At 44.2% G+C, this 24868-nt stretch overlaps 2 protein-coding genes across 5 annotated transcripts; one reads left to right on the forward strand and one right to left on the reverse strand.

The window, feature by feature from the left end:
- The first annotated feature begins 4827 nt into the window (after nucleotides 1–4827).
- Nucleotides 4828–6202, forward strand: LOC123119713 (myb-related protein MYBAS2). 4 transcript variants are annotated; one of them, XM_044539611.1, is made up of 3 exons: nucleotides 4828–5195; nucleotides 5322–5451; nucleotides 5543–6202. In XM_044539611.1, the coding sequence occupies exons 1-3, from the start codon at nucleotides 5075–5077 to the stop codon at nucleotides 6003–6005; spliced, it is 714 nt and encodes a 237-aa protein (XP_044395546.1). In that variant the 5' UTR covers nucleotides 4828–5074; the 3' UTR covers nucleotides 6006–6202. The 4 variants fall into 4 exon arrangements, with proteins under 4 accessions (XP_044395546.1, XP_044395547.1, XP_044395548.1 ...); XM_044539612.1 differs by having other exon boundaries at nucleotides 4837–5137; XM_044539613.1 differs by having other exon boundaries at nucleotides 4843–5224.
- A 2598-nt stretch (nucleotides 6203–8800) lies between these two features.
- LOC123119712 (diaminopimelate epimerase, chloroplastic) lies at nucleotides 8801–17099 on the reverse strand. The gene is made up of 10 exons (XM_044539610.1): nucleotides 16757–17099; nucleotides 16424–16591; nucleotides 14484–14554; nucleotides 14193–14250; nucleotides 12749–12928; nucleotides 11966–12050; nucleotides 11833–11892; nucleotides 11504–11577; nucleotides 11310–11426; nucleotides 8801–9162 (listed from the first exon to the last, which is right to left on the reverse strand). The coding sequence occupies exons 1-9, from the start codon at nucleotides 17003–17005 to the stop codon at nucleotides 11310–11312; spliced, it is 1062 nt and encodes a 353-aa protein (XP_044395545.1). The 5' UTR covers nucleotides 17006–17099; the 3' UTR covers nucleotides 8801–9162.
- Nucleotides 17100–24868: the final 7769 nt, after the last annotated feature.

Consider the following 24868-nt stretch of genomic DNA (forward strand, 5'->3'; position numbering starts at 1 on the left):
GGGCAACCGAAGTGCAACCTTTTCATTGCCAAGACCGCCGCCCAAGCCAACGAGGAAGAAACCGGTAACCCTACCGATCCAACCCATGAACCGCCGAAAAAGGTTAGAAAAAATTTACGGGAGAAGAAGTGGAAGGAGGAAAGGGCGAAGCGAGAAGGTGCGGCGGCCAAACTGACGGAGAGGTTCGAGTACATCCTGGCGAAGAAGGAGCAGGCACGCGTGAGGCGCTCGGACATCAAGCAGGAGAAGAAGGCAGAGAGGTTCAAACTGTTGATGGAGGCGGCGGACAAGAAGCTCAAGCTCGAAGAGAGGAAGGACGCGCTCGAGGAAAAGAGGGTGAAGATCACCGCCAATACGGAGGATGCCAAAATGTTGACCTTGAATGTCAACTCTTTGGATGCCGACGCAAGAATGATCGTGCAATCCGTCCGCTACCAAATGTTGCAGCGACAAAAAGATGAGTTGGCGGCAACGGACTATAAGGACACTGTGGAGGCGGAGGCGGAGGCGGACGCGGACGCGGAGGCTGCCTATGCGACGGCGGCAGCAACTTCTTGATCGGGGAGCAACTGTTGGGATTGCCGGTCCGGCAGGGCAAAAATGCACGGACTGTCGGACTGATGTTCTTTTGGATTCGGACATGTAAAAACTAAGCATATTTGCCTCTTTTTTATTGTGATCAGACATGCGATCCAGTGCTTGTCTGATATCAGAGTATATTTGAATTTGAATTTAATAGCGGACATATACATAATACGGTTGGATCATGGCCTCCTGTATCCGTGTCCACGGACTGGTCCCTATCCACGGACGGATGCCGGAATAAATTTACAGGTTGACGTTGGAGCTGCCCTAGTTTCGCCATCGTTGCAACGAATCTAGATGCAGCGAATCGACGTTCGAAACGTGGGTGCCGTTGGTTTTCCTTATAAACCATGGGAATCCAACCGAAACATCATGGCTGATGACGGCAACCAATTGCAGCAAGGTTAAGAAACGAATATATCTATGTTTGTGGCGTAACTGTGCCATTTGTTTTTACCAGGTGGCTCCGCCGCTTACGGAAGGAATAAGTAAGGAAAAAGGAAAGAGGAAGAAAAGGGGGGAATAATACGTCCAAAACCTCATTGTCATGAGAATATGTGAAGTGGCCTTTCATGGGAGCACATAGGGTCACTTTTGCACGATTAAAAAAAGAAGAAAACTGGCAAGACGCAGTTTTGTCAAAAGGGAATAGCTGCAAATAGTGGTACAACGACTACTCTCGGATACATCAAAGAAATATTGTGTAGCCACATGATAAACGGTGCGAGATGAGAAACTTTGTATTTGTTTCCTTTGTACTAGTAATCCAAAAGAAACAGATATGTTATGTAATCGATCGAAGATGGCATGGCACACATGCAGAAATGGAGGACAAAGGTATGAGAAGAAAATTTAGGGGACATGGTGACCACTGAGACCCCGACTGACTCTTGGGGCCTTGAACAGTCGACCAACGTCTCAGTAAAGCAAAAACAGCCAGGCAGGCTCAGAGATAAAGAGAGGTGAATTGATGAAGAATGGACAAACTTGTCATTGCCCAGCCAGCCACAGTGGCATGAAGGGAACATGACACACACTAAGAATTGTCGAAATTTAACTCAACTGCTATATAGCCAGGAACAGATTACTGAACCCTTCTTACCAGGCTGTTCCAGGCACCGCACTACTGTTCTCGCCACTAACTAATTCAGCGCAGTTGCACACGCAAACCAGAAATTTCTGGAACAGGCATAGTGAAGGCGTCAAGAAGAAGGATTGCAGTTGTACGTGTGGAGGTTTCCACGGAGCACTCGATTGGCACTGAAATTGAAATTCGCACCGACGATGATGACCGACCGCTCCTGAAATGAAGATAGTGCATTCTGCCACTGCCAGAAGAAGAAGCGGGCTGCGGCGGTCACCTACACGGCAGGTGATAGGGACACAAGAGAGGTCCAACACAGCAAAACAACAAGGCACAAGAAATGGAGAAAGAAAGGAGAGGAAAATAGAGCAAAGAATGGGGCTCCTTTGTACTAGTGGGGTGGAACAGTAGCGTGCCGCGCTGCAGCGGTGTTGGGAGGAGGCTCCCAAAAGCAAGATGCCAAGATAAAAAGGTGGTGGCTGCTGAGAGGAGAGGAGGCCACCCCGCAGCAGCAGCCCAAAGTGGACTGCAGCACAGATCGGAGCGGGGTGTGGGTGAGTGGCCTCCACATCGGACCAGAGCTAGCTTCTTCCGTGACTTTTTGGCTGTCACAGCCGAGGCACACGCCAGGAAATCATTTCCCTTCTGTTAACCAGACTTTTCAGAGAGAAACAAACAAATGGTGGTACAGTAATGGAGGAGTTAGGTCCCATAGATCAAATTATTTCTCACGGCCCTACCCCTCTGCTCAAGTGGTCGCCACGCTCCACAACAATCTTTGCGCATGATGCAGGCAAAAAAACTAGGCTTCAGCATGGATGATGGCAGCAAGGGGAAAAAAGGCGAGAGATAGATGATGCAGGATCATTAAGCATATAACTAAAATGGAGCAGCATGTCCTAACACCCCGGTCAATAATCAATCATGTCACGTGTTATCGTATAACACGTGTCGTCGGGGCCAAAATATTTCTTAATAAAGCAAAGCAAACATAATTTGGGAGTAACTTGGGGATCGCTAATGGAGCATAAGTTGACCTGACGGCACCCAGACATTCAAAAAAGGATGCTCAAAACTTCCAAGACACATCGTGCATCGTTTCGGCTGCACAACGATGAAGAACATCCGTCCAAGGCTACGGTCAGCTTGTGACCACATATTCACAAAAAGCTTGATCTCAGCTTTGGCCCAAACAGCTCTAGAAGGACACTTCTTGCAAGGACAGGTTTGTGCAGGCACTCAGCAGTAGTAGGTGTGCTGGGCTGTGCCTATGATATCAACTTGTAAGATCTTTTTCTGAGCCTCGATAATGGCTGACAAAAAAGGTGGGATGGTGTCCTCCGTGCCAATGATAATGGCTGACAAAAAGGCCAATACTGCTTTTCATATCAAGAGGACAGAAAAAGAAAACCAAGGAAACCAGATAGAGACTTCACCAAGATTCCCATTTCCATTCGCAAGCAAGAGGTAAAATTCTAGAATACATTACCTGTTTCATGTACCACAAAGTAGTAATTTCCATTCTAAATTACTACCGCCAATCAAAAGGGAGGAGAATTAATACTCACCAGTCAATTCAAAGTAATTCATTTCAGCCAGATAAAAGGGAAAAACAGCCGGTTTACAGTTGAATGCTGATTACTGTTTATTTCTCCCAGCAGTCAACAGTTTCCTGTTTAGCACAGACCATTATGCATTAGTACTTTCCAGGATTCAACTCTATGTAGGAAAATGTAGTGTGCATGTGTGCCTCAGCAAACACATAACACAAGTGATTCATTTAAAACCAAAGCATGTTTCCTGAACTTTCACACATGCACACCGCCAAACACGGGTGAATCTGCAAACCCTTTGTTGAAAAAAAATTAGTATGTCAAGATTCAAGAGCATAGGATATCCATCCAGTTTGATTGTAATTATAGGTCTAGAATTCTCACATCAATCAACAAAAAGAAAATACTGCTTATAGTTCTATGCATGGTGGTCTATCAAAGCACCAAAAGGTTGATAAGCACAACAGCTTTTCTTTCTCGTGAAAACACAAAAGAATCACATCCCATATTCCTATCAAAGAAGAAAAGGAATCAAGAAAGCAGCAGCTACGCCTTCAGAATCACCATGTTTTGTACAAAGTTAGAGGTCTAACATTAGTTAGAAATAGGAAGTTCTGGCTAGCAGCCTGGTGGAGGTTTCAAGTCAGTAGTGGCATGAACACTAAATACTTGCTGACTTATTTATGTGGGAAACAGTGTTTCTATTTGAAGTTTTTTTTTAGGGGGTTTCTATTTGAAATTTAAAAGCATACCAGATGGCTATCACCAGCAAGAGTCAAATGTTTTAATTTTAACTAGCCAGTACTGAGTACAATCCAATAGCACTTCCTCCGTTCGGGTTTATTGGGCCCCCTCGTATTTTGGCTCAAACTTTGACCATCTATTTGACTAAAATAATATGAGATGTATGATACAAAAGGTATACTATTAGATTTGTACTTGAATGAGGTTTCCCACAGTATAATTCTTATGGTCAAAATTTGTTAAACGGATGTAGTTAAACGGAGAGGCAATAAACCCAGACGGAGGAAGTAACTGCCTAATTGGTGGTGACAGGAATTTTGTTATCAACACTCACAATAATGAATAATGGTGGGCATATACGATACAATAACAACAACAACAACAACAACAACAACAACAAAACCTTTAGTCTCAAACAAGTTGGGGTAGGCTAGAATGAATAATGGTGGGCATATGATATTCAACTAAATTTATAAGTTATTTTTCTGGACAGCTTGACCAAAGCTAAAGGTTTCAGCCTTTCAGGTATAGTTGCAAACAAGAAATATGAAGCTCATGAATTTGAAACGACACCCACTATTAACAACCAATTTACTAGTATAATGCATCAGCACTCGTGTGTACCTTGTAAGCCCCAAAAGGCATATACTGCTAGCACCAATGAAATCCGCACACTAACCAAATAAACTGACCTCATAATATACACACTATGAAGTTGCAATATAGCTTATGCAGCATGAGCCAATTGAAAAGCTACCTTTATAAGTTAGAATCTGAGGACAGCCCAAATGATGGAACATAGGGTCTTTATGGGAGCTCCAAATCACACCCACCAGATCACATGACCCCCAAGAGGCCAAGAGCTCCCTCCCTCGCCTATAAATGAGAGGCAAAAGTCATCAGACCCTTAGGCAACAAAGGTCAGCTTCCTTCTCTCCCTACTAGCTTCATTCTTCTTCTCCCAAACAGACTGGAGTTCATTAAGGATCTCGTCCTGAAACTGGAGCCCACAAGCACTCAAAGGAAGAAGAGCAAGAAGACGGGCTCCCAGCCGATACAAGGTAGGAGCGAACAACGTTAGGGTACTGTCGTTATATCCTGAGTTGATATGGTGACAGTGAGAGAAGAGACACGCAAAGGGCCATGGACAGAGCAGGAGGACATGCAACTGGTATGCACTGTCCGTTTGTTCGGTGAACGCCGTTGGGATTTCATTGCCAAAGTATCAGGTTTGAGGGGTGGGGGATCCAAAAATTAGGTAGCTATATTGAAGTATTTTGCGCAAAGTCGCAACAACAAATGTCACCTTTGCTAATAACTTTCTTCTTGCTTCAACCTCTGTAATCTCCATGCAGGCCTCAACCGCACAGGAAAGAGCTGTCGCCTCCGGTGGGTTAACTACCTCCACCCTGGCCTAAAGCGTGGGCGCATGACTCCCCATGAAGAACGCCTCATCCTCGAGCTCCATGCTCGGTGGGGAAACAGGTTTGATTCAAAGAACAACCTAAGTAATTGGGTGATAGCTTTCCTCTGCTATTATGATGTATGAATGATATATCTGGAGGCTCTTCAATAGGTGGTCCAGGATAGCACGGAAGCTGCCAGGGCGTACCGACAATGAGATCAAGAACTACTGGAGAACACATATGAGGAAGAAAGCACAGGAGAGGAAGAGGAGCGTGTCACCCTCATCATCTTCATCCTCAGTGACATACCAATCCATTCAGCCACAGACGCCATCGATCATGGGAATTGGCGAGCAGGAGCTTCATGGTGGCAGTAGCTGCATCACAAGCATATTGAAGGGCACGCCTGCTGACATGGATGGATACCTCATGGATCAGATATGGATGGAGATTGAGGCACCCTCTGGGGTCAACTTTCATGACGGGAAGGATAATTCATACAGCAGCCCCTCTGGCCCTCTGCTGCCATCACCGATGTGGGATTACTACAGCCCTGAGGCAGGCTGGAAGATGGATGAGATAAAGATGGCCCCACAAGTTAGCTACAGTAAAGGAATTGGCCCCAGTTATTGAAGCCATATATATTGTATCAGATTACTAAGTTACTTGCAACCTAGCAGAAGTGAAATGCTTTTGTTGAAAGAACCATTAGCATGGATCTAAAAAATATTTATATCTATCTAGCATTCCAAGTGTGCTCATGTTTTATGTATCTACTATGTAGCATCTAGTGTGCAAGACATGTAATGCAAGGACACTTCCACTTTGTATTCACAATAATCAGCTATCTCCTGTAAGACTTTTCCAATGCAAACATGATTAGCAGGTGTTATATCAACTTAAATGCTTGCAGATTGGGTCTAGAAATGTTATAACTGAGAAGATCATGCTGATTCAATTGAAAATATAGAAATGTATTCACAATTGCAGATTAATTGCAGCACCCTCACTCTGTATAATTGCCTCCTAGGAGGATGTAACTGAAACCCCTTCCTTTTCAATGCAATGAAACGCAAATCTTCTGCGTTTTCTCAAAAAAAAAATATAGTACAAACAATGGTAAAACCGCTGAAGATTGCTTTGCATTAACCAGGGAGAAGTCAACTGGAACTAGTGTCCCCATCTAGCTGTGATACTATTCCATAGTGGCAACTTGCAAGTTACGGGATAGGAAAAAAAAGGCATAGCTATCAGGAGTCAGGAGCCACATGTCCACGACGTCTTGAAGATAAAATGCGAGGTCGAACAGCCAAAAGACTATTGGCAAAACATTACAGAACAAATATCTGGAAGAGCAAACGAAACACAAAATAATTCCACTAAAAATGAGCTTTCAATTTACAGAAACTCCCAAGTCTATGTTTAGAATTATTTCTTAAACCTGGCTCTAGATTGAGAAAGCGTTTCTTCAAGTATAAAATTTTATCCCCTAACCCTTCATGCATATGAACAAGTCATACAGTTGGAGGACAAGATTTCAGAATCATGGTTACAAAAGAAAGACAAAATAGTGAACTCTGACATACAATGCAACACAAGCACGCAAAGCAGATGATTGGCAGATTGATGGCCCTGATGGCTACCTACTACCTAGAAACAGTGGTTCGGGAAATAAATGCGTAACCATATATGCTACTATATGAAAATTACAGGCAAAGTTCATGAATGTTGTGCTGGGAGATAGTACTTTACAAGTAAAAGACCCACAAATTATAATGTTTTTCAAGATGCATTTCGACAATATATCTACATCGCAGCATAGGAGTACTTTACAACTATTTTCAAACATAGAAGTATACATGGTCTTAGTTTTATTTTAATTTTGTAACTACATTGTCTTAGTTTTTACATGACCAAACATACAGATTGATGGACCAACTGTTGGCTAAAGCTTATAAAATTTGACCCTAATAAAAGTGTGCATTGGCCTTAAAAGATTGAAATGGAGGGAAAATCTTTGATCTAAGCAAGACAAATAGGAAACTTCTGATACACGTCATAAACAGCAGCAAGCAAGCAAAAGCTGTCTAGTTCTTTTACAGAATGCTCTACAATGGGCTCATCATCTCGTGGCTACAGAATTATCAATGTCTATAGCCTAGCCTGCAAAAAGATGAAAAGTTAAAAAAAAAACAAGTGGACTATCTTTTCTTCTTTGGTTTCTTTAGAAAAAAGAATTGATCGATTAGCATTAGAATTCTAGTTCATTAAAGTTGGGTTTGCACTGATTTTCTAGCAATCTTGCAGGTTATGCGTGCAGGAAAGCAGAAATTACACGGTGATGGGGGAATTAGAAGGTGGTTATAAGTGGCCTGTATAGAGAACTTTGTATCATCTACTTTAGTGAAACAGACCCTTCATTTATCTTTTGATTGAACAAAATCCCTAGTGCTTAACCACCTGGACCCAACCAATATTGTCGTATGGTGCCTCCAGAAAAACCAAAAAGAGGGTAGCGCTGATAGCGATAGGATGACTGTGGACCCCCAGCAACTTAAAAAACTTATAGTTGTAACTTAGCAGGGTGAATTAAAAATATGATAAAGATCAAAATAAGGCAGACAAAAGTGCTTTGGACAAGAAAGAAGACAGAACACCAATGCCATAAAATGGAGAGAGCCTTGGCAGGATGAATCCTGAACAAAGTGTTCTGCAGTTTTGCTCAATTGTTCTCTGACGAATCTAAACGTAAATGTTTAGTAAATCTAGCAATTAAAAGTTCAAAACAGATAATCCAAGGCCATCACATGTCAAAATTTTATGTCGAGGGGCTAAATCTGAAAGATCACATGGCTAATAAAATAGGAGCACACGAGTGCAAGGATATGATGCATGAGTGATCTGAAGTATAATAGTGCTTGAGACAGAAATGAGAAAACACATGGCTGGCACTTCAAGCAAATTCATATACATGGAAAGGCTTTCCGAGCAGGGAGGAGCAAACGGGTCCAAACCTCCAAAGTCCCACACTTGTCTTCAAGTGAAAATACATCAAATGCAAACAAGAATAACAAATTCACCAACTTGTATGATGTTATTTCTTCTTTCTTTCTGGACATAGTCGCATCAGTTGGTTTGGATGAAATTATTTTCACACATTTTACATATATATGCAGGAACCAGGTACATGACACTGCATTTAACCAGTGAAGTTCAAAACAGTTGATCAGATGATAGCTCCAGGATACCAGAAATGTTAACTAGCAAACATGGATTACTATCCAACATGTCTTGAAGATAAGTAACACTTATTCTTTCATATAAATACAATTCTAGTTGTGAATTAACAATGACTAATAGCCCATGATGTCAGCAATCAGAAGCCCAATCATATACAAAAACTTCCTGATAATACCAAATCTCACCAATTAACAGATAAGCCCAATCATTATGCAGTAAATCAAGGTAAATTTGTAGACAACAATATTCAAGCTATGCATAGGCAGCCCAAGCTTATTAGCAAAGAAAGAAGACAGGACAGATCCATAACCCAACACAGGGTTCTAACATGATACTGAAGGAGTACAAAAGGTTAAAATGTAAAATACACCTAAATTGGTTCAAAAGAAAGCCTCTAATTCTGCCCATAGCATTCCCTCGTTTTTGCCCACAGTGAGCAGTCATTATCAAGAAGGGAGGGACACTGGTACCAGGAAAGTGTTTTGAGAGACCTTGTAATCATTTTTTCAGGCTCTGAGTTATGTAACCCTTCCATCTTCGTCCCCAGCACCTAAAAAGTTTGGCAAGTACAATAAAAAAAGTCTGGTAAGACTTTGCATGCGTAATGTGAACTCATGAATTATGGCAAAATAGTGCAATAGCATCATGGCTTAGAGAAAGATCTTCATTTCACTTACTAACTTGCGCATGGCATTAGAACTATCAATCAGTTCATGCATTATAACTAACTTGTAACATAATGAAATTCGTACACTAGTTAAATATTGGGTCAGAGAAAGATCTTCATCTCACTTAAATAAGTACTAACTTGTGCATGGCATTAGAACTATCAATCAGTTGGCAAGTAAGATATTCTAATTAAAACTTGCATAAAAAGACGGAAAAAAATCAACAAGAGATAGATCCACATTACCCTCCCCCACCCCACACGCCAACCCCCCAAACTCTTAGTGAAGTTTAAGTGACAACTCCCAGCTCTCAAAACCACGGAGAAGACCCTCCTTGCCTGTTGACTGTGGTTAACCGTGGTTTTTGTCCTACGTGCCCGCCACCTCAGCTCCTTTCTCATCTTCACATCAGCACCTCACAACAAACTTGAGAATTTATTTTCTCTTAAACTATTGTCAGTTCTAACTGAAATTTTAATGGTAGTGTCAGGGGATTATGTTTGATTCTCAACGTTTTCTGAATATCTTCAGGACAGTTTGAATTTTGAGCCAAACTTTGAACCAAAAACTTCAGAACTGATTCTCTCCTAAACTATTGCTAGGTTTCGGCTGGATTTTAACTGTTCTGTCAGAGGACCTCGAAAACAGGGATGTTTACTGAGCTGTGGTGTATGTATCTATGTCTAGAACTGAAGTACTGAACTGTTCTTATCTATTTGATATCTATGTCAGAACTGAAGTTCTGAACTGCCACCTATGTTATGTAATATTGGACATTTTTATGTTTGGTTGTTGGCTTGTTGCTTCCTCTCTGTCTTGGTATCGTTTAACACTTGTTGTTAGCTGTTGCTAGATGGAAACATGGATTTGGAACTTGGAGTGTAGATCGATGCTTTAAATACTCAAAAGTGGTGTACTGATGTGCTGCTGAACCTTTCAATTTTCATTATTCAAAGTTACAATATTTACATTGTTCAGGCTTGGAGGAAAAGAGCGAACAACAAGGTAATCTGCCGTTCCTAGCAACCACACACATTTATTTGTGATTTTTAAAAGTAGTAAAACGTATTCCTGTACTTTAAAAATGAGAATAAAATATGTATCAGTATCAGTGCCGGCATAGCAGAGGACCATTTTCTGTATTTTTCAGATTTTTCTGGACAGTTTGAATTCTAGTTAAAATTTGAACCAACAAACTTCAGAACTGATGTTCTCCTAAACAGTTTATCAGTTTGGGCAGAAATCTGATGCTGATATGAAGGGAGGAGAGAAGCTGAGGTGGTGCCCACGTAGGAACAAACCATGGCCAACCAGAGTAAAACAAGCAGGGGGGAGGGGGACCTTTTGAGTGGCTCTGATAGCTGGAGGTTGTACTTTAAACCAAAAGGTTGAGGAGAGAGGGGGCGATGAGACAATAACTATGGAAAATTGACCTGGTTTTAATTAATATTCATAAACAAGTGATGATATACTTAAACAAAGAATTATTAACAGCAGGGCTAGCTCTTCTTTATTTAAGTTTTTTTTCTAAAAAAACGCCGTAAACAACTGTATTGAGAAATCATTGATGACAACAGCCTAGTAGCCTACTACTCTTTCACAAGAACAGTGAGGGAGTAGTAGGCTACTGTAATTGCTTATTCCTTCAGGAGGCTACAGATTAGGCATTCTCCTGTAATCCCTAACTCCATTAGTATTGTCAGGTAAAACTGTTAAATCTGTGGCTTGCCCTTTCAGTTTGTGTTGCCCTAATAATATTTCCCAGTCAGGATCAAGGAATGCATTTTCAACAAACACATATTAATGGAGAATAGACAACAGAAATACTAAGTTCGGTTAAATCAACACGCATGACCTTCAAAATAGTAAGACTCGCTACAAAGACTAAACTAATCTTGCCATTCAGAAGGTCCTAACAAAACAAAGAAATATATATTTTGTGCACGCTGATTATAATGACTTGAATAATAAACTTCTAAATATTTTCTTAAATCTTAATTCCTCATAGAGCAGCTGCCAGCAAGCTGACCTAGTGTACAACAGATCCGTAGAAGACAGCCTCAGCAGGACCAGTCATGTAAACATGATTGTTATCCTCCCTCCACTCAATTTCCAATGGCCCACCAGGCAAATCAACTACACATTTCTGTATCACAACAAAAAATATATACATCAACAAATAAGGTAAAATTGACAGTGTAGACAAAATAATAAGGTACAGACCCGTTCAGCTCGGCCCTCAAGAACAGCTGCAACAACAACGGCACAAGCACCAGTCCCACAAGCAAGAGTTGCTCCTACAGTCCAGATCATAAATTTTATTTTGTAATATCCACTACATGAAAGAAATGTCTGGAGATAAGAGGATATCTCACTCAAAATCATCAGATATTGGAGTTATTTACACTATGGGTTAATGTTTTGGAGGACCAAAAGATGTGTAACATTTTTATAACATATAAAGATAATGCAGGGAGGGAAAGGATTTCTCATGTTCAAGCACAATCATGTCCTATAAAATTGAAGGAAGATCAAGGGGATATCAGTTATACCAGCACCCCGCTCCCAAACTCGCATTTTGAGGTGTGAGCGAGACAAGACCTCCACAAATTCTGCAGAAAGAAACTTAATAAAACACAAATGCAAGGGCATTTACATTAAGCATATAGCAGCATAAAAAGTTACCAGTGTTGGTCCGAGCAGGAAACATTTCATGATGCTCAAATTTGGGCCCAATGTCACTAAGCTTCAAATCATCAACATGCAGAACCTGTGGTCCAGCCAAGAAAATAATAAACTCATCTGAACAGCTCAGGTAGGCTAACCTAAATATGATTTGCTAGCAAATAGCAGTCACTTCATTTGTAGCAAAATTTACAACAGACAGGTGGTAGAGGCAATTCATTACAATATCTGCAAAAATGGACCTCGAATTGAGCAGTAACAATATGCATCTTAAAGAAACTTTCCTTGCAGTCCAAAGGCATACAACATTGGTGTTGTCACAAATTTATTGAAGAGAAAAAATACTTGGTGACAATTGGCAATGAACAAAATGGAATGCAAAGACAACCGATCCCTCCCTATTGTTTTCATAAAGAAAACCCACTGGTCCACTTTTTTTTCTCGAAAAGACATTCATCAAAATTGCGTCATTTTGTATCAGAAGAAGCACACAGAGAAGGCAGAAAAGCTTGCAGAGGCAAAACAAAACAGAAGTTCACATAAATTGTTAGGCGATGTCTTTGCTAAAAGGACCTTTTGGTCATAGAAAACTGGAGTTAGAACACGCAGAGATGAAATTCAGTTGGCATAAAGAAATTTCTGAGCTTTGACAAAAGGCAGTTTGAAAGAAAAGGAAATGAAGTTGCAAATCTATTTGTTGAGGGAAGGCAGGCATTTTTCATCCGTATAGACAGAATAAAGCAAAGTTCAAAACATGTAAACGGGCAATTCGCAAACCGTTACCTTCAACTCTTTTGAACCAAACGTGATGCAATGAGGATTGCCCATACTAACACAGGTTACATGCCATGCTAACCCGTCAATTGCCAATTCCGCTTTTACAACAGCTTCATTCTTGGTGGATGGCAGTTTTGTGGGAACATCTGGTCCATAAAGAATGGGTTCGCCCATATCAACCTTAACCTGGGAACAAGATAAATATATTGGAATATGTGATTATTATCGACAATATAAGTTCAGAGTTGGAAGACAACCATATAGACAAGATGGTGCTTTGAAATTTGGTAGGAAGGGAACACTCTCGAGGCTAATGGGGGCAAGAAAAGACGCCAGGGGATTCAACAGTTTAAAGTGTCCAAGAAAATTGCAAAACCTTGGAAAATAATTAAGATTATAGCAACCATTATGAAATGCTTGCTACATGACATTGTTCTTGCAAGCACACTGAAAATTGTGCAAAGTTTTGCCAGTTACTCAACAATGCTAGCATAAAAGTTCGTCCTATTAGCAAATTGCAACAGGCATGGAAGCTAAGGCAGGTTTAAAACAAGAGAAAAGTATGTTTCTCGTCCCTCAAGTTTACAAAAGGTAGACATTTGGTCCCTTGTCTTTTTTCCTGCTATATTTAGTCCCTCATATTCCAAAACCTGACACAAATCGTCCAAAACCATAAATGAGGGGAAAACCGCTGACATGTCGCGGGTTTTTTGTACCCACTTGCCACGTTGGATGGGGTATTATTTTTCTCTCTCCCCCCTTAACTTTTTCCTACAGCCGTCCATCCCCGCCGCCTCCCTCTGCCACTGGCCAGCGAGGACACAACCTTCCAGCGCCGCCACTATTACCCGCAGTCCCCCGCGCTGCCCTCGCTCCCCACCCGCAAATGACTCCCCGCGCCGCCAGATCCAGCCAACCGCTGCCGGATCTGAGCCGGTATCCTTTGTCGTCTACCTACCCTTCCTTCCTCACCATCTGCACAGGGATCCTGCTTGGGGAGTAGTGCTGAGCAGCGGCCGCGTGGGGCGGGCACTGCTGGCCATGCGACTCCCGCTGACAGGGACCTCCTGTTGCACCCGCAATTAGGACCTATACGGCGCACTCAACGCCACTCCAAGGTCCAGGAGTTCCCAGTCGCGCCCTTTGTGTCTGGTTTTGGATGAAATTTGCAAGGTTTTGAGACACGAGGGACTAAATGTCGCCCAAAAAATCTTGAAGGACTGAATGTCTACTTTTTGTAAACTTGAGGGACGAAAAACATATTTTCCTCTTAAAACAATCCTGAACCACTGCAGAGCCAGGAACAAACTATAGCAGGCTGCTGGAGATGAAAACGAATAGTTTACCTTGCTCATGATTGAATAATATGAATGGAAAACTATGGTGGTGTATGCCTTCCAAATTTAGCGACAACAATAATAAATGACTAAACAAACTAAATGGCATTTACCTTTCCATCATCTTGTATTTCAGGAATAATTAATCCAGCGCCAGTATGGATTTTGAAGCTGAAACACGAGAATGTAACTTTAGGGGGCAATTAAAATAATGGTTCATCTATATAGGAGTACCAAATTACCAGTACCCACTTTAAAGAACAGGATACCATCCAATTAGAACTATATGAATATTAAACTGGGATTCTGGTAGACAGATTAAATCTACGGGTGGAACTTTCCTACCATTTCACTCCCAATTTAATTATCAAAGGATATTGAAAAGTTCGTGCATGAATTGGCACCTATGTGTTCCCTGTAGATTTTCAACCTCCGCTATAAAGCGAGCAAAGCAACGAACTCCATTGCCACACATCTGAAACATAAAATACATTATGGATGAAAAATACATATGAAACAATTCATGGTAACAATAAGATCCATGGTGAACACATTTTTTAGCAAAAATTGAGATAAAAAAAACACGGCGCAGAACAAGTGAACAACTAGAAGAAAAAAAACATATGCCAACTTTAATTCCCTCTGGAAGGCAGCTCATTGACAATGGTGTGAAGTGTATGACTAAAATGCTGCTTTGTACAGTAGGGTTGAAACATAATAGCACTTCCAAACCTTTACAGTCCATCAAGCTCACAATTTGATAAATATGCAAAACATGCATATTATGCAGGGACATGTATGGTATACTGTTGATGATTCTAGATAGATCCTCAATATATTGGATAGAGTATTATGAACATACTCTAGACGACCAACTCTATGATCTACAACCACTGTGACTTAGCGTGTGTTTAGTTCCAGGTACCAAGCGGAACGTAACGGGTTGGACCCGTTCCTACCCCTCGTTCTGGCGTTTAGTCCGCAGCTGGGATGGAACCTGCTCATTCCCACCAACCGAATATTCAGCTGAGATCCGGAACCAAGTGATACCTCCAAATCGAAGGAATTACATGGAACCGGTCGTTCTCTCTTTCTCCTCCCCCGTGACCCCTCGTCTCGCCGTCTGGTGCGCCGCCGCCCCCTCGTCTCGCCCCTCCCTCTCCGGTACACCGCCCCCTCGTCTCGCCGTCTAGTGCGCCACCGCCCCTCGTCTGGCCCCTCCCTCTCCGGTACGCCGCCTGCCCCTCGTCTCGTTATGCGCCGCCACTGGATCTGTGTCGTCACCGGCTCACGTATCTATTTCTGTGTCGATCTGCAACACACAAAGGGACGAAGATGGGATGCTTGAAAGAAGAGGAGCACGTGCAGCCCGCGAGTAGCTGCGTAGCTGCAGTCATGCAACGGGTTACAGCGGGGCTTGTGTTAGTTTTCTGATTGAAGTTTGGTGTTCTATTCTGTTCAAACTAGCTACATGGAAGCAATCAAGCAAAAGGAGGGAGTTAAAGAACAATAAGAAGAAAACTTAGCATGTGCGTGCTGGAGTCTATTTTTGTTAACAACTGTACATCTTTACATCTTTTCAGGATCGCCCAGCAACTGGATTTGCACCTGATTTCGACCAAGAGAGTGCTAACCTCGATTCAGGAGGGCCAAATGTTCAGAATGTAACCTTACTTTTTGGCGAATGAACTTGCTATCTTATGAAATTGTGTTCTATGTGATGTAATACATATATCATGCTTGTGAATATATATTGTTATGTTGTTTTTCTCGAAAATACAAATGAAATGCTGCCGAAATTTTCAATTTTTGTTATTCCATCTTTCATTCCGTGCTTCCGAACCAAACACAAGAACAGAACCATTCCATTCTACCTTTTACTCGTACCAAACACAAGAACGGAACCGACCCGTTCCTCTGGAATGGAACCATTCCATTCCATGACAGTTGGTTCCTCAACCAAACACACCCTTAATGTAAGACGTTTTTGCAGTTTAAATTAAACTGCAAAAATGTCTTGCATTAAGTTACAGAGGGAGTATTATGTAAGTAGACTGACAGTACATGTATCAGTATACAGAAAATGTGAACTATAAAACTAGCTACAGAGACTGGATTTGCAGGCTATAGTTTTCCCCAGACAACACTTCAAGCATCACAGGAGGTTGTACGGCTACATCATACATTTTCCCTTCTACAGACAATGTCACGAAACTATATGCATGTCGGCAAAGATGTCACAGCAGAGAATGGTCATAACTGATATGAACATAATGCCGGATAACCCATAACTCATTTCCTATGGCCCAACATTATTCAGTGATGTAATGAAACAGCGGCTCACCTCCGGCTCGCTGCCATCGGAGTTGAATATCCTCATAGTGTAGTCCGCGCCGTTGACCCCCGGCAGGACGAAGATGACGCCATCAGCACCAATACCAAAGTTTCGGTCGCATAGCTTCGCCGCCTCCTCCGGTGTCACCTTCGGTACGGCCGAATCCCTGTTGTCGACCTACCAACCCAAACAGAATTCATCAAAATAACATAAATAAAATTAGCAACAGCACAGAATCTAAAACGGCAAGGATTGCACGAATTGGTAGCGGCATGTCACCCCCAAATGTATTCACAACGTGTGGTAGCTTGAAAAGAAGAACGAGAGAGGGAAAAGCATCACCATTATGAAGTCGTTGCCGAGGCCCTGGTACTTCACGAAGTGGAGCGCGCGCTCGGACTCGCGGCGCTCGAGGAACGAGGCGGCGGCTGGCGACTTGGGAGCGGACACGGCCATCGAGGCGACGGCGCGGCGGGGGCGCGGATTCCCACGGAACGGACGGAGGAGGCGACCGCCCGAGGAGGGGGCAGTGGAGGTGGTGAAGTTGGCAGCGAAGGATGTGGCTCTGGCGGCGGCGGCGGCGGGCGACATGGCGACGAGTGCGAGAGCGGGGAGGGGTTTGGGGGAGGGTCCCTGTCGCCGTCGCTGCCGGCTAATGACGGGGAGCTTTCTGCTCTATGCAAGCGGGCTCCATGTGACACGTTGGCCCACTGTCATTGAAGGCGAGGGTTATCTGGGCTAACGTGCCCAATTTTTTTTTCTGGACGGAGCACGATCCTCTGCGCATCGGGTGGACTTTTTTTCTTCTTATTATTATTACTAGAAAAAGAGCTCGTGCGTTGCAACGGAAGAGAAAACATAACACACGCTCTTAACTCAACAACCATCACTCAAGACCACAATAGGTCCATCTCCCTTATTTTTGCGAGGCATCATATTTGTGTTGCCGCTTATCCTCCTTCTCACCCTCGCCGGCGATGGCCTCGGTGTTCATACAAAACAATAAAAAACGTGTGTTGAATATGGTTAATCCTAAGGCGTCTCTCTCTCACTCTCTCCTCCCTCTCCCTCTCTCTCTCCCTCTCTCGCTTTCTCTCACTCTCGCGATGAGAAATCTGTTGTTTTCCCCTGCGACATTTTTCAGAGGTATGCATGTGTAGTTATCGATGTTTTCTTTTCCCTATATGGTTATAGTGTGGTGTTTATTTGCAATCTGGATCGCCATCGGTATGAAAAAAAGATCTTGCGCTATAAATTATAAGTTTGCTTCCATAACAATATTTTAAAAATATTTAACAAGTAAAATTAACATCATATTTAGATTCCACACATTTTTCTAATAAAATTTCATATATAATATGTTAAATCGAAGTTACGGTTTAAAAGATACAGATAATTTAGAAAATCATTTGGTTTGACTCAAATATATTCCAAAATAATATTTAAAAATACTTAACAGGTAAAAATAATCTCATATTCATATTCTACATATTTTTCTAATCAAATTTAATATATAACATGTTCAAATCGGAGTTACGGTTTAAAAGATATGGATGATTTTAAAAAGCATTTGTTTGACTTAAATATGATCCGCGGATGAATTATCTAAAACATTAGGGGGTTTCGAAAAATGTAAAATAACGGTTCGGATGTGACTTAAATCCGGACGGCGGGTTGAATTCTCTGAAATAGAGGGACGTTTCTGAAAAATGCCATGACGGACGAAAGAAACCCAATTTGCTTTATTATTAGGTAAAGATAAAGATTTTGAGCTGTCCGACGAGTGTTGACCCGTCCTACCATGCCATATGTTAGAGTCCCAAGCAGATTCCCTAAAATCCAAATAGTAAATCGACTTTCAGATTGCAAATCCATCAGGCGGAATAGATACATAAAAGGGCGACGCTAGATGCCGGCGCACCGGACCAACAGTTGGGCCGGTCCAACCCTGGCCGCCCGATGCAGCGATTAATAGCCGTCAGATCTGTCCATCGCTTCGTCCTCTTCACGAGTCATTTTCAAAAAAAAAAATGCAACGGCCCGAGCACCGCCGACACCATGCCATATCCCCGCGAGAAAACGGCTGAGTTTGAAGCACCACCGCGGCGTTCCTCGTCGCCGGTGGGCGCCCTCGCCGGCCGTCCGCGCTTGCCCGAGATCCGCGCTCGCCATGGATGCAGCTTCGCCGCCCACGCTCGTTAGAGATCTGCGCTCACCATGGATGCAGCTCCGCCACCCGCGCTTGCCATGGATGCAGCTTCGCCGCCCACACTCGCCATGGATGGATCCCGCCCTCGCCGCCCGCGCACGCCATTGATGCAGCTCCGCCTCGCTGGTGATTGACTGGTTCCAGCAAATAGAATTGCCCGTTGTAGCATTTTTCGTTGTCGGTCGTAGCAAAATAGAGACACGGTTGCAGCAAAAAAGAAACGTCGCCGTCGTCGCTTGTTGTAGCTCGCCATTGCGGGTAGCAACATTTGCATCTAAAAAATGAACGGATGTAACAAAAGCCGTTGCCGGACATAGCAAAAACCTACGACGGTTGCAGCAAAAATGTCGTCGTCGCCGTCGAGCCTCGCAGCTCAGCCGTGATGGATGTCGCAAAACGTTATGCCGGTTGTAGCAAAAATCGATGCTAGTTGTAGCAAAACGCTACGCAATGTCAGCTATGTGTTGTAGCAAAACGTGACGCCGGTCGTAGCAAAATGCTATGCCGATTGTAGCAAAATCTATGCCGGTTGAAGCATGTAGCAAAACTGCAGCGTTTTATCATCTTCTTCCACCTCCAGCCTTTGCTGGCTGAAACTTTCTTATTTTCATAGTGTCTAGTTGTAGCTTTCTTTCTCAATGGTTTGAGCTTTTTCCAACAACCGTTGAAGCTTTTCTACCAAAAGTTGTAGCTATTTTCTTTTTAGCAGCGCTTGGTCAAGGCTTTTTGTGTCATTTCGGTTGAAGCTTTTTTCATTGAAGGTTGTAGCATTTCATGTCAACGGTTGTAGCTTTCCGGCGATGGCGCTGACCGCTTGTAGCTTTCTCTACATCCGGTTGAAGCTTTTCATCTAGGGGGTGAAGCTTTTTTTTAACGGTTGCAACATGAAGGGGTGCGACGGTTCTGCAGAAGCCTCCGGTGTCGTCCATCGCCGCCCGGCTCGTCGGCGGCGAGGCAGAAGCACGAGGCGCGTGGGAGTTGCAACCGACGGGAATGGGATTGGTCAACGGCCTGGCTGCATCCAATGGCAAGCGGGGCTGCAAGCGTGGCGGGGTGAGATCTACATCCATGGCCGGCGGGGATTCGATCTTCCATGGTCGACGGCGAGCTACTCACGCACTGCAGCGATGGAGGCAGGAGATGCGGGCGTCGGCATTGCGTGCTGCAACGACGGAGGCAGGAGACGAGGATGGGGCGAGATCCGTGGAGCTGGGAGACGGGGATGGGGTGGGATCCGCGGGAGATTGAAGAAAAGCAGCGATTTGGATGACCCGCATCCTACGTGTCGCTTGGTGGATGGCTGGGGCGGAGCGCACGTGGACGTGACCGGCCCAAAGTTCGGCCGGCGCGCCGTTGCCAAACATTTACCTACGTAAAATGATACTGGATAATTCAAAGACCTACTTCAGGCGAGAATTTGTTTAGTGAGATCACGCGGTAGTCCGTTAACACAGTTCGCAAACGAAGACGAACAACAAGCATAGTTCATACAAATTACAAACCAAACCCTAGATAAACGAATACCTAACCCTAGGTTTCATGGATCAAGCTTGTTGCAATGCAGGTGTCCTCCATGTTGAGGTAGAACTGCACGACGGAGGTGCACTGCGCCCACGCGAGCATGTGCTCCTTCCGGGCGTCCTCCCAGCGATGCTTAGCATCCGGGTCATCGGTCACCGCCACCTCCTTGGCCTCTAGAAGGGTCGTCGTGGTCTCGTAGGTCCGCACTACATGTGGTATGGTGTGCTTGTTGAGCACATCGTAGCGCCATGGCCCCTGCCACTGCTTCGGGAGAGACCACGGTCCCGCATCGCCTCGCGCTCGTCATCCTCGTCGCTCCATGGCACTGCGTTGCTAGAGCTTCCGGCCTCCATGTCGTGGGCAAGGTTGCGGCGACGACAGGCGGTAGGCGCGGTTGCTCGGAGGCGCACCCCCACGGCTCCCACCCGCCCCAATTGTTGGAAATCGTTGCATGGAAAACAAAAAAAGTTCTACGCGCATGCAATGATCTATCCATGGAGATGCATAGCAACGAGGGGGAGAGTGTGTCTACGTACCCTCGTAGACCGTAAGCGGAAGCGTTTCACAACGCGGTTGATGTAGTCGAACTTCTTCATGCTTCAACCGATCAAGTACCGAACACACGGCACCTCCATGTTCTGCACACGTTCAGCTCGGTGACGTCCCTTGCCTTCTTGATCCAGCAAGACGTTGAGGTAGTAGATGAGTTCCGTCAGCACGACGGCGTGGTGACGGTGATGGTGAAGTGATCTCCGCAGGGCTTCGCCTAAGCACTGATGTCTACTACGCAACTTTATTCTTGTAGACACGTGTTGGGCCTCCAAGCGCAGAGTTTTGTAGGACAGTAGCAATTTTCTCTCAAGTGGATGACCTAAGGTTTATCAATCCGTGAGAGGTGTAGGATGAAGATGGTCTCTCTCAAATGACCCTGCAACCAAATACAAGAAATCTCTTGTGTCCCCAACACACCCAATACAATGGCAAATTGTATAGGTGCACTAGTTCGGCGAAGAGATGGTGATAATAGTGTAATATGGATGGTAGAAATACATTTTTATAATCTGAATAAATAAAAACATCAAAGTAGCAATTAGTAAACGGGCACAAAAACGGTATTGCAATGTTTGAAAACAAGGCCTAGGGTCCGTACTTTCACTAGTGCAACCTCTCAACAATGCTAACATAGTTGGATCATATGATTATTCCTCAAAGTACAATAAAGAATCACTCTCGAGTTCCTATTAGAGGAGAACAAAAGATATAAATTGTTTGTAGGGTACGAAACCACCTCAAAGCTATTCTTTCCGTTCGATCTATCCTAGAGTTCGTACTAAAATAACGCAAGCTATTCTTTCCGATCGATCTAATCAAGAGTTCGTACTAAAATAACACCAAAGCAAATTCATATTCATAATACTCAATCCACACAAAGAACTACAACGAGACCCCGGAGTTTCTATCGGAGAAAAGATAATAAAAACATGCATCAACCCCTATGCATATATTACCCCAACGTCACCTCGGGAATCCGCAAGTTGAGTGCCATAACATACATCAAGTGAATCAATATGACACCTCAATTGTCACCTCAAGTATTCATACCGCAAGACATACATTATGTGTTCTCATCTCTAAATATTCAATCTGACAAGACAAAACTTCAAAGGGTAAAGACTCAGTTCATCATGATAAGAGTATAGAGGGGAGAAACATCATATGATCCATCTATATTAATAAAGCTCATGATAGTTGTCACATCCCTAGTTCTGGTATGACCTAGACTAGCTAGTCATGTGTGCATCATGTTTAAATTTCATTTAAATTTGAAATGGGGATTTGTGAAACCCTCATAATTCATTTCTGGAAATGACCCAGATAAAAAGTGCTCCAAAAAGGTCCAAGAAAATGTTCATGTTGCTCTCTGAAAATATTGGTCAGAGGTAAAATTCAAACCAATATTTTTAGGAGCTCATAAATATTTATTTTGGCCATTTGGAATTAATGCAATAATTATTTGCATTGGATATATATATGTTATATATGTCCAAAAATTCTGAATTTTGGTGAGGGGCTTTGGAATAATCCCTTAGGTCCCTGCAAAAATTGTCAGAAGAAAATAAGTTGATTTAGTATTTTACTAAATCAGAACAAATGTCAGAAAAATAGAAAAGAAACAAAATGGAGAGGCTTACCTGGCACTCACTTGGCGGCCCAGCAAGCCGACTGGCCCAACCGCCACTCGTCGTCCTTCTGGCGACGACAGAAGGACGAGAGGCACGCGCTCGCCGCCCGCGCGCATGGGCGCCACGCCACCTGTCTGTCTGCCTCACGCCCTCGTCGCCCTGGACGCCCTGGACGACGCCACACGCCGCCCCGGACCTCTCTCACTCTCTCTCTCGCTCTCCCTCCTCCCGTGGATCTCTCCCTCTCCCCGCGACCGAGCGCTGCCGTCGCCGCAGCTCGTCGCCGTCGTAGCTACCGCCTCCCCCTCGCCCCTCCGTCGAGTTCACGAGCTCCGCCACGACTCCCTCGTCCTCTCCGTCAAGCCACAAGACGTCGGACGCCCTGTGGAGCCGTCGTCGCCGTCGTCTTCTTCTCCGGGCACCGAAGATCGCCTTCGCCGCCCTGCATGCTCCGGGCCTCCCCCGAGCTCGCTGACGCCTCCGCCGGATCCGCTGTGAGCCCCGCCGTCGAACCCCCCTCTCCCCTGCTCTTCCGACGCCCCCTAGTCATAGTTCCACTGAAGCCGAACTCCGGCCGTTGCCTCGAGCCCCGCTCCGGCGAGCTCCGGCGCCCCCGCAGCTTTCCACTTGCTTCCCTGGATGCGGACGACGACGGGCTACGCCCCAGTGGTCTCCGCGCGTCCAGCCGCCGCTCGTAGCGCAAGTCCGGCGAGTTGCCGCCGCGGTTTTGGTCGCCGCCGGCCAAAACTCCAGTGGGCTGATGTGGCATTTTATTTAAGCACTAAACCCCCACCTCCTGACACTGACAGATGGGCCCCAGCGCCCACTAATCCTGTAATTAAGTTAAACCCCCTGTTTAACCTGTGACACTGACGTGTGGACCCCACACGTCAGGTTTGACCTGGTCAGCGCCGTTGACCTGCTGATGCAGGCATGATGCAGTGCTGACGTAATTAATCATTTTCTGGATTTTAATTTAATTAGGAAATTCCAGAAAATGTTCAAAACTTCAAAAATTCATAGAAATTCAACCGTAGCTCAGATTGAAATAATTTATATATGAAAAATTATTAGAAAAATTCAATCTGTCCATCTGTACCAGTTTCATGCATGAAAAACCAACTTATATCTGCTGTATATGTGAAAACACATGAATGGCATTTATAAATGCTTATTTTGGAGTTGCATTTGAATCTTTGGTTCAAATGGACTTCATGCAAATGAATGCTAGTGGCATTAGCTCAAACAACATCACATCTTCATGCCATGTTCATGCATCATATTGTTGCATATGCTTGTGTATTGATTGCCGACACCGTTCCTTCTCGATAGGTCCTGCTCCGGAGACCGATCCAGAGTACCTGTCTGAGGAGCAGTGCCCCCTTGTTGATCTACCAAGCAAGCAAACCCCCTTGTTCATTCCGATACAATCCCACTCTCTCGCTCCTGCTCTCTTTTATTGCATTAGGACAACAACGATTCAACTGCTACTTTATGCTGCGGTAGTTGAACCCATTCCTCTGCATGACCTGTCATTGCCACAGTAAATAGTCGAAACCCACTAGCATGTGTAGGAGTTGATTGAGCCATGTTGTGTTCCTACCATGCCATGCCTGCTATTGCTTAGAGTTGTGTCAGGTCTGATTCATTGGGAATGGATTGGAGTGTTATGATATGTTCTGATGCTGAGAGTTAAGCGTGTGAACACGATTTGGTAAAGGTAGCGGTGAGAGGCCATGTAGGAGTACATGGTGGGTTGTCTCATTGGGACCGTCCTTAAGAACCGAGTTCTGTGTAAGTTGTCCAATGACTAGCTACTACCACACATTGGGCTCCGGGCACTCCAAGCTCTCTCGACTTATTAACCATCTTGATCTTTGTCCAGGGGTCGCAACTAGTTTCTGGTGTTTATAGGTAGTGCTATTTTTCTACCGAGTGGCACCCGGCAGGGTGGGCTTGGGACAGACTAGGCACAGGTGGCAGGGTGTACCAAGTGGCACCCGGATGGTGGGCTTGGGAACCCTTCTCACATCGTTTGGGGCCGTGGCCGGATCTCCTTGCGGATGGAACCCGAATAGGCGATAAACCTGGACTAGAGTCTTGTGTGGTTAGTCAGGTCGTGGCCGACACCCTCGCCAGGCTTCCGCTTGAAGGTTGCCGAGATACATGACGTGTACATGGCGGTAAGTGGCGAGAGCGTGTGTGAAGAAGTACACCCCTGCAGGGTTATCATGATCTATTCGAATAGCCGTGTCCTCGGTTATGGACTTCTTGGATGCTTACGTGGTACATAGACAACTTGAAGTGGATAGTCTAAAATGCTCAAGATAAGTGTGAGTGCTATGGATGTCTTCTCGTAGTGAGACGGGAATGAATCCATAGTGGTGTATTGAGGTGGTGATTAGTGGACTCGTGTGTGCTTTCTTACCTCAAAGAAGTTACTCGTAGTCGTAGAATAGGTTAGCCACTGAGTCAAAGCTGGCTTGCTGCAACTGAACCCCACATTGCCTCCTTGATACTAATGCATGTATGATAGGATCT

This window comes from Triticum aestivum, chromosome 5D (genome assembly GCF_018294505.1).
Source record: "Triticum aestivum cultivar Chinese Spring chromosome 5D, IWGSC CS RefSeq v2.1, whole genome shotgun sequence".
NCBI lineage: Eukaryota > Viridiplantae > Streptophyta > Magnoliopsida > Poales > Poaceae > Triticum > Triticum aestivum.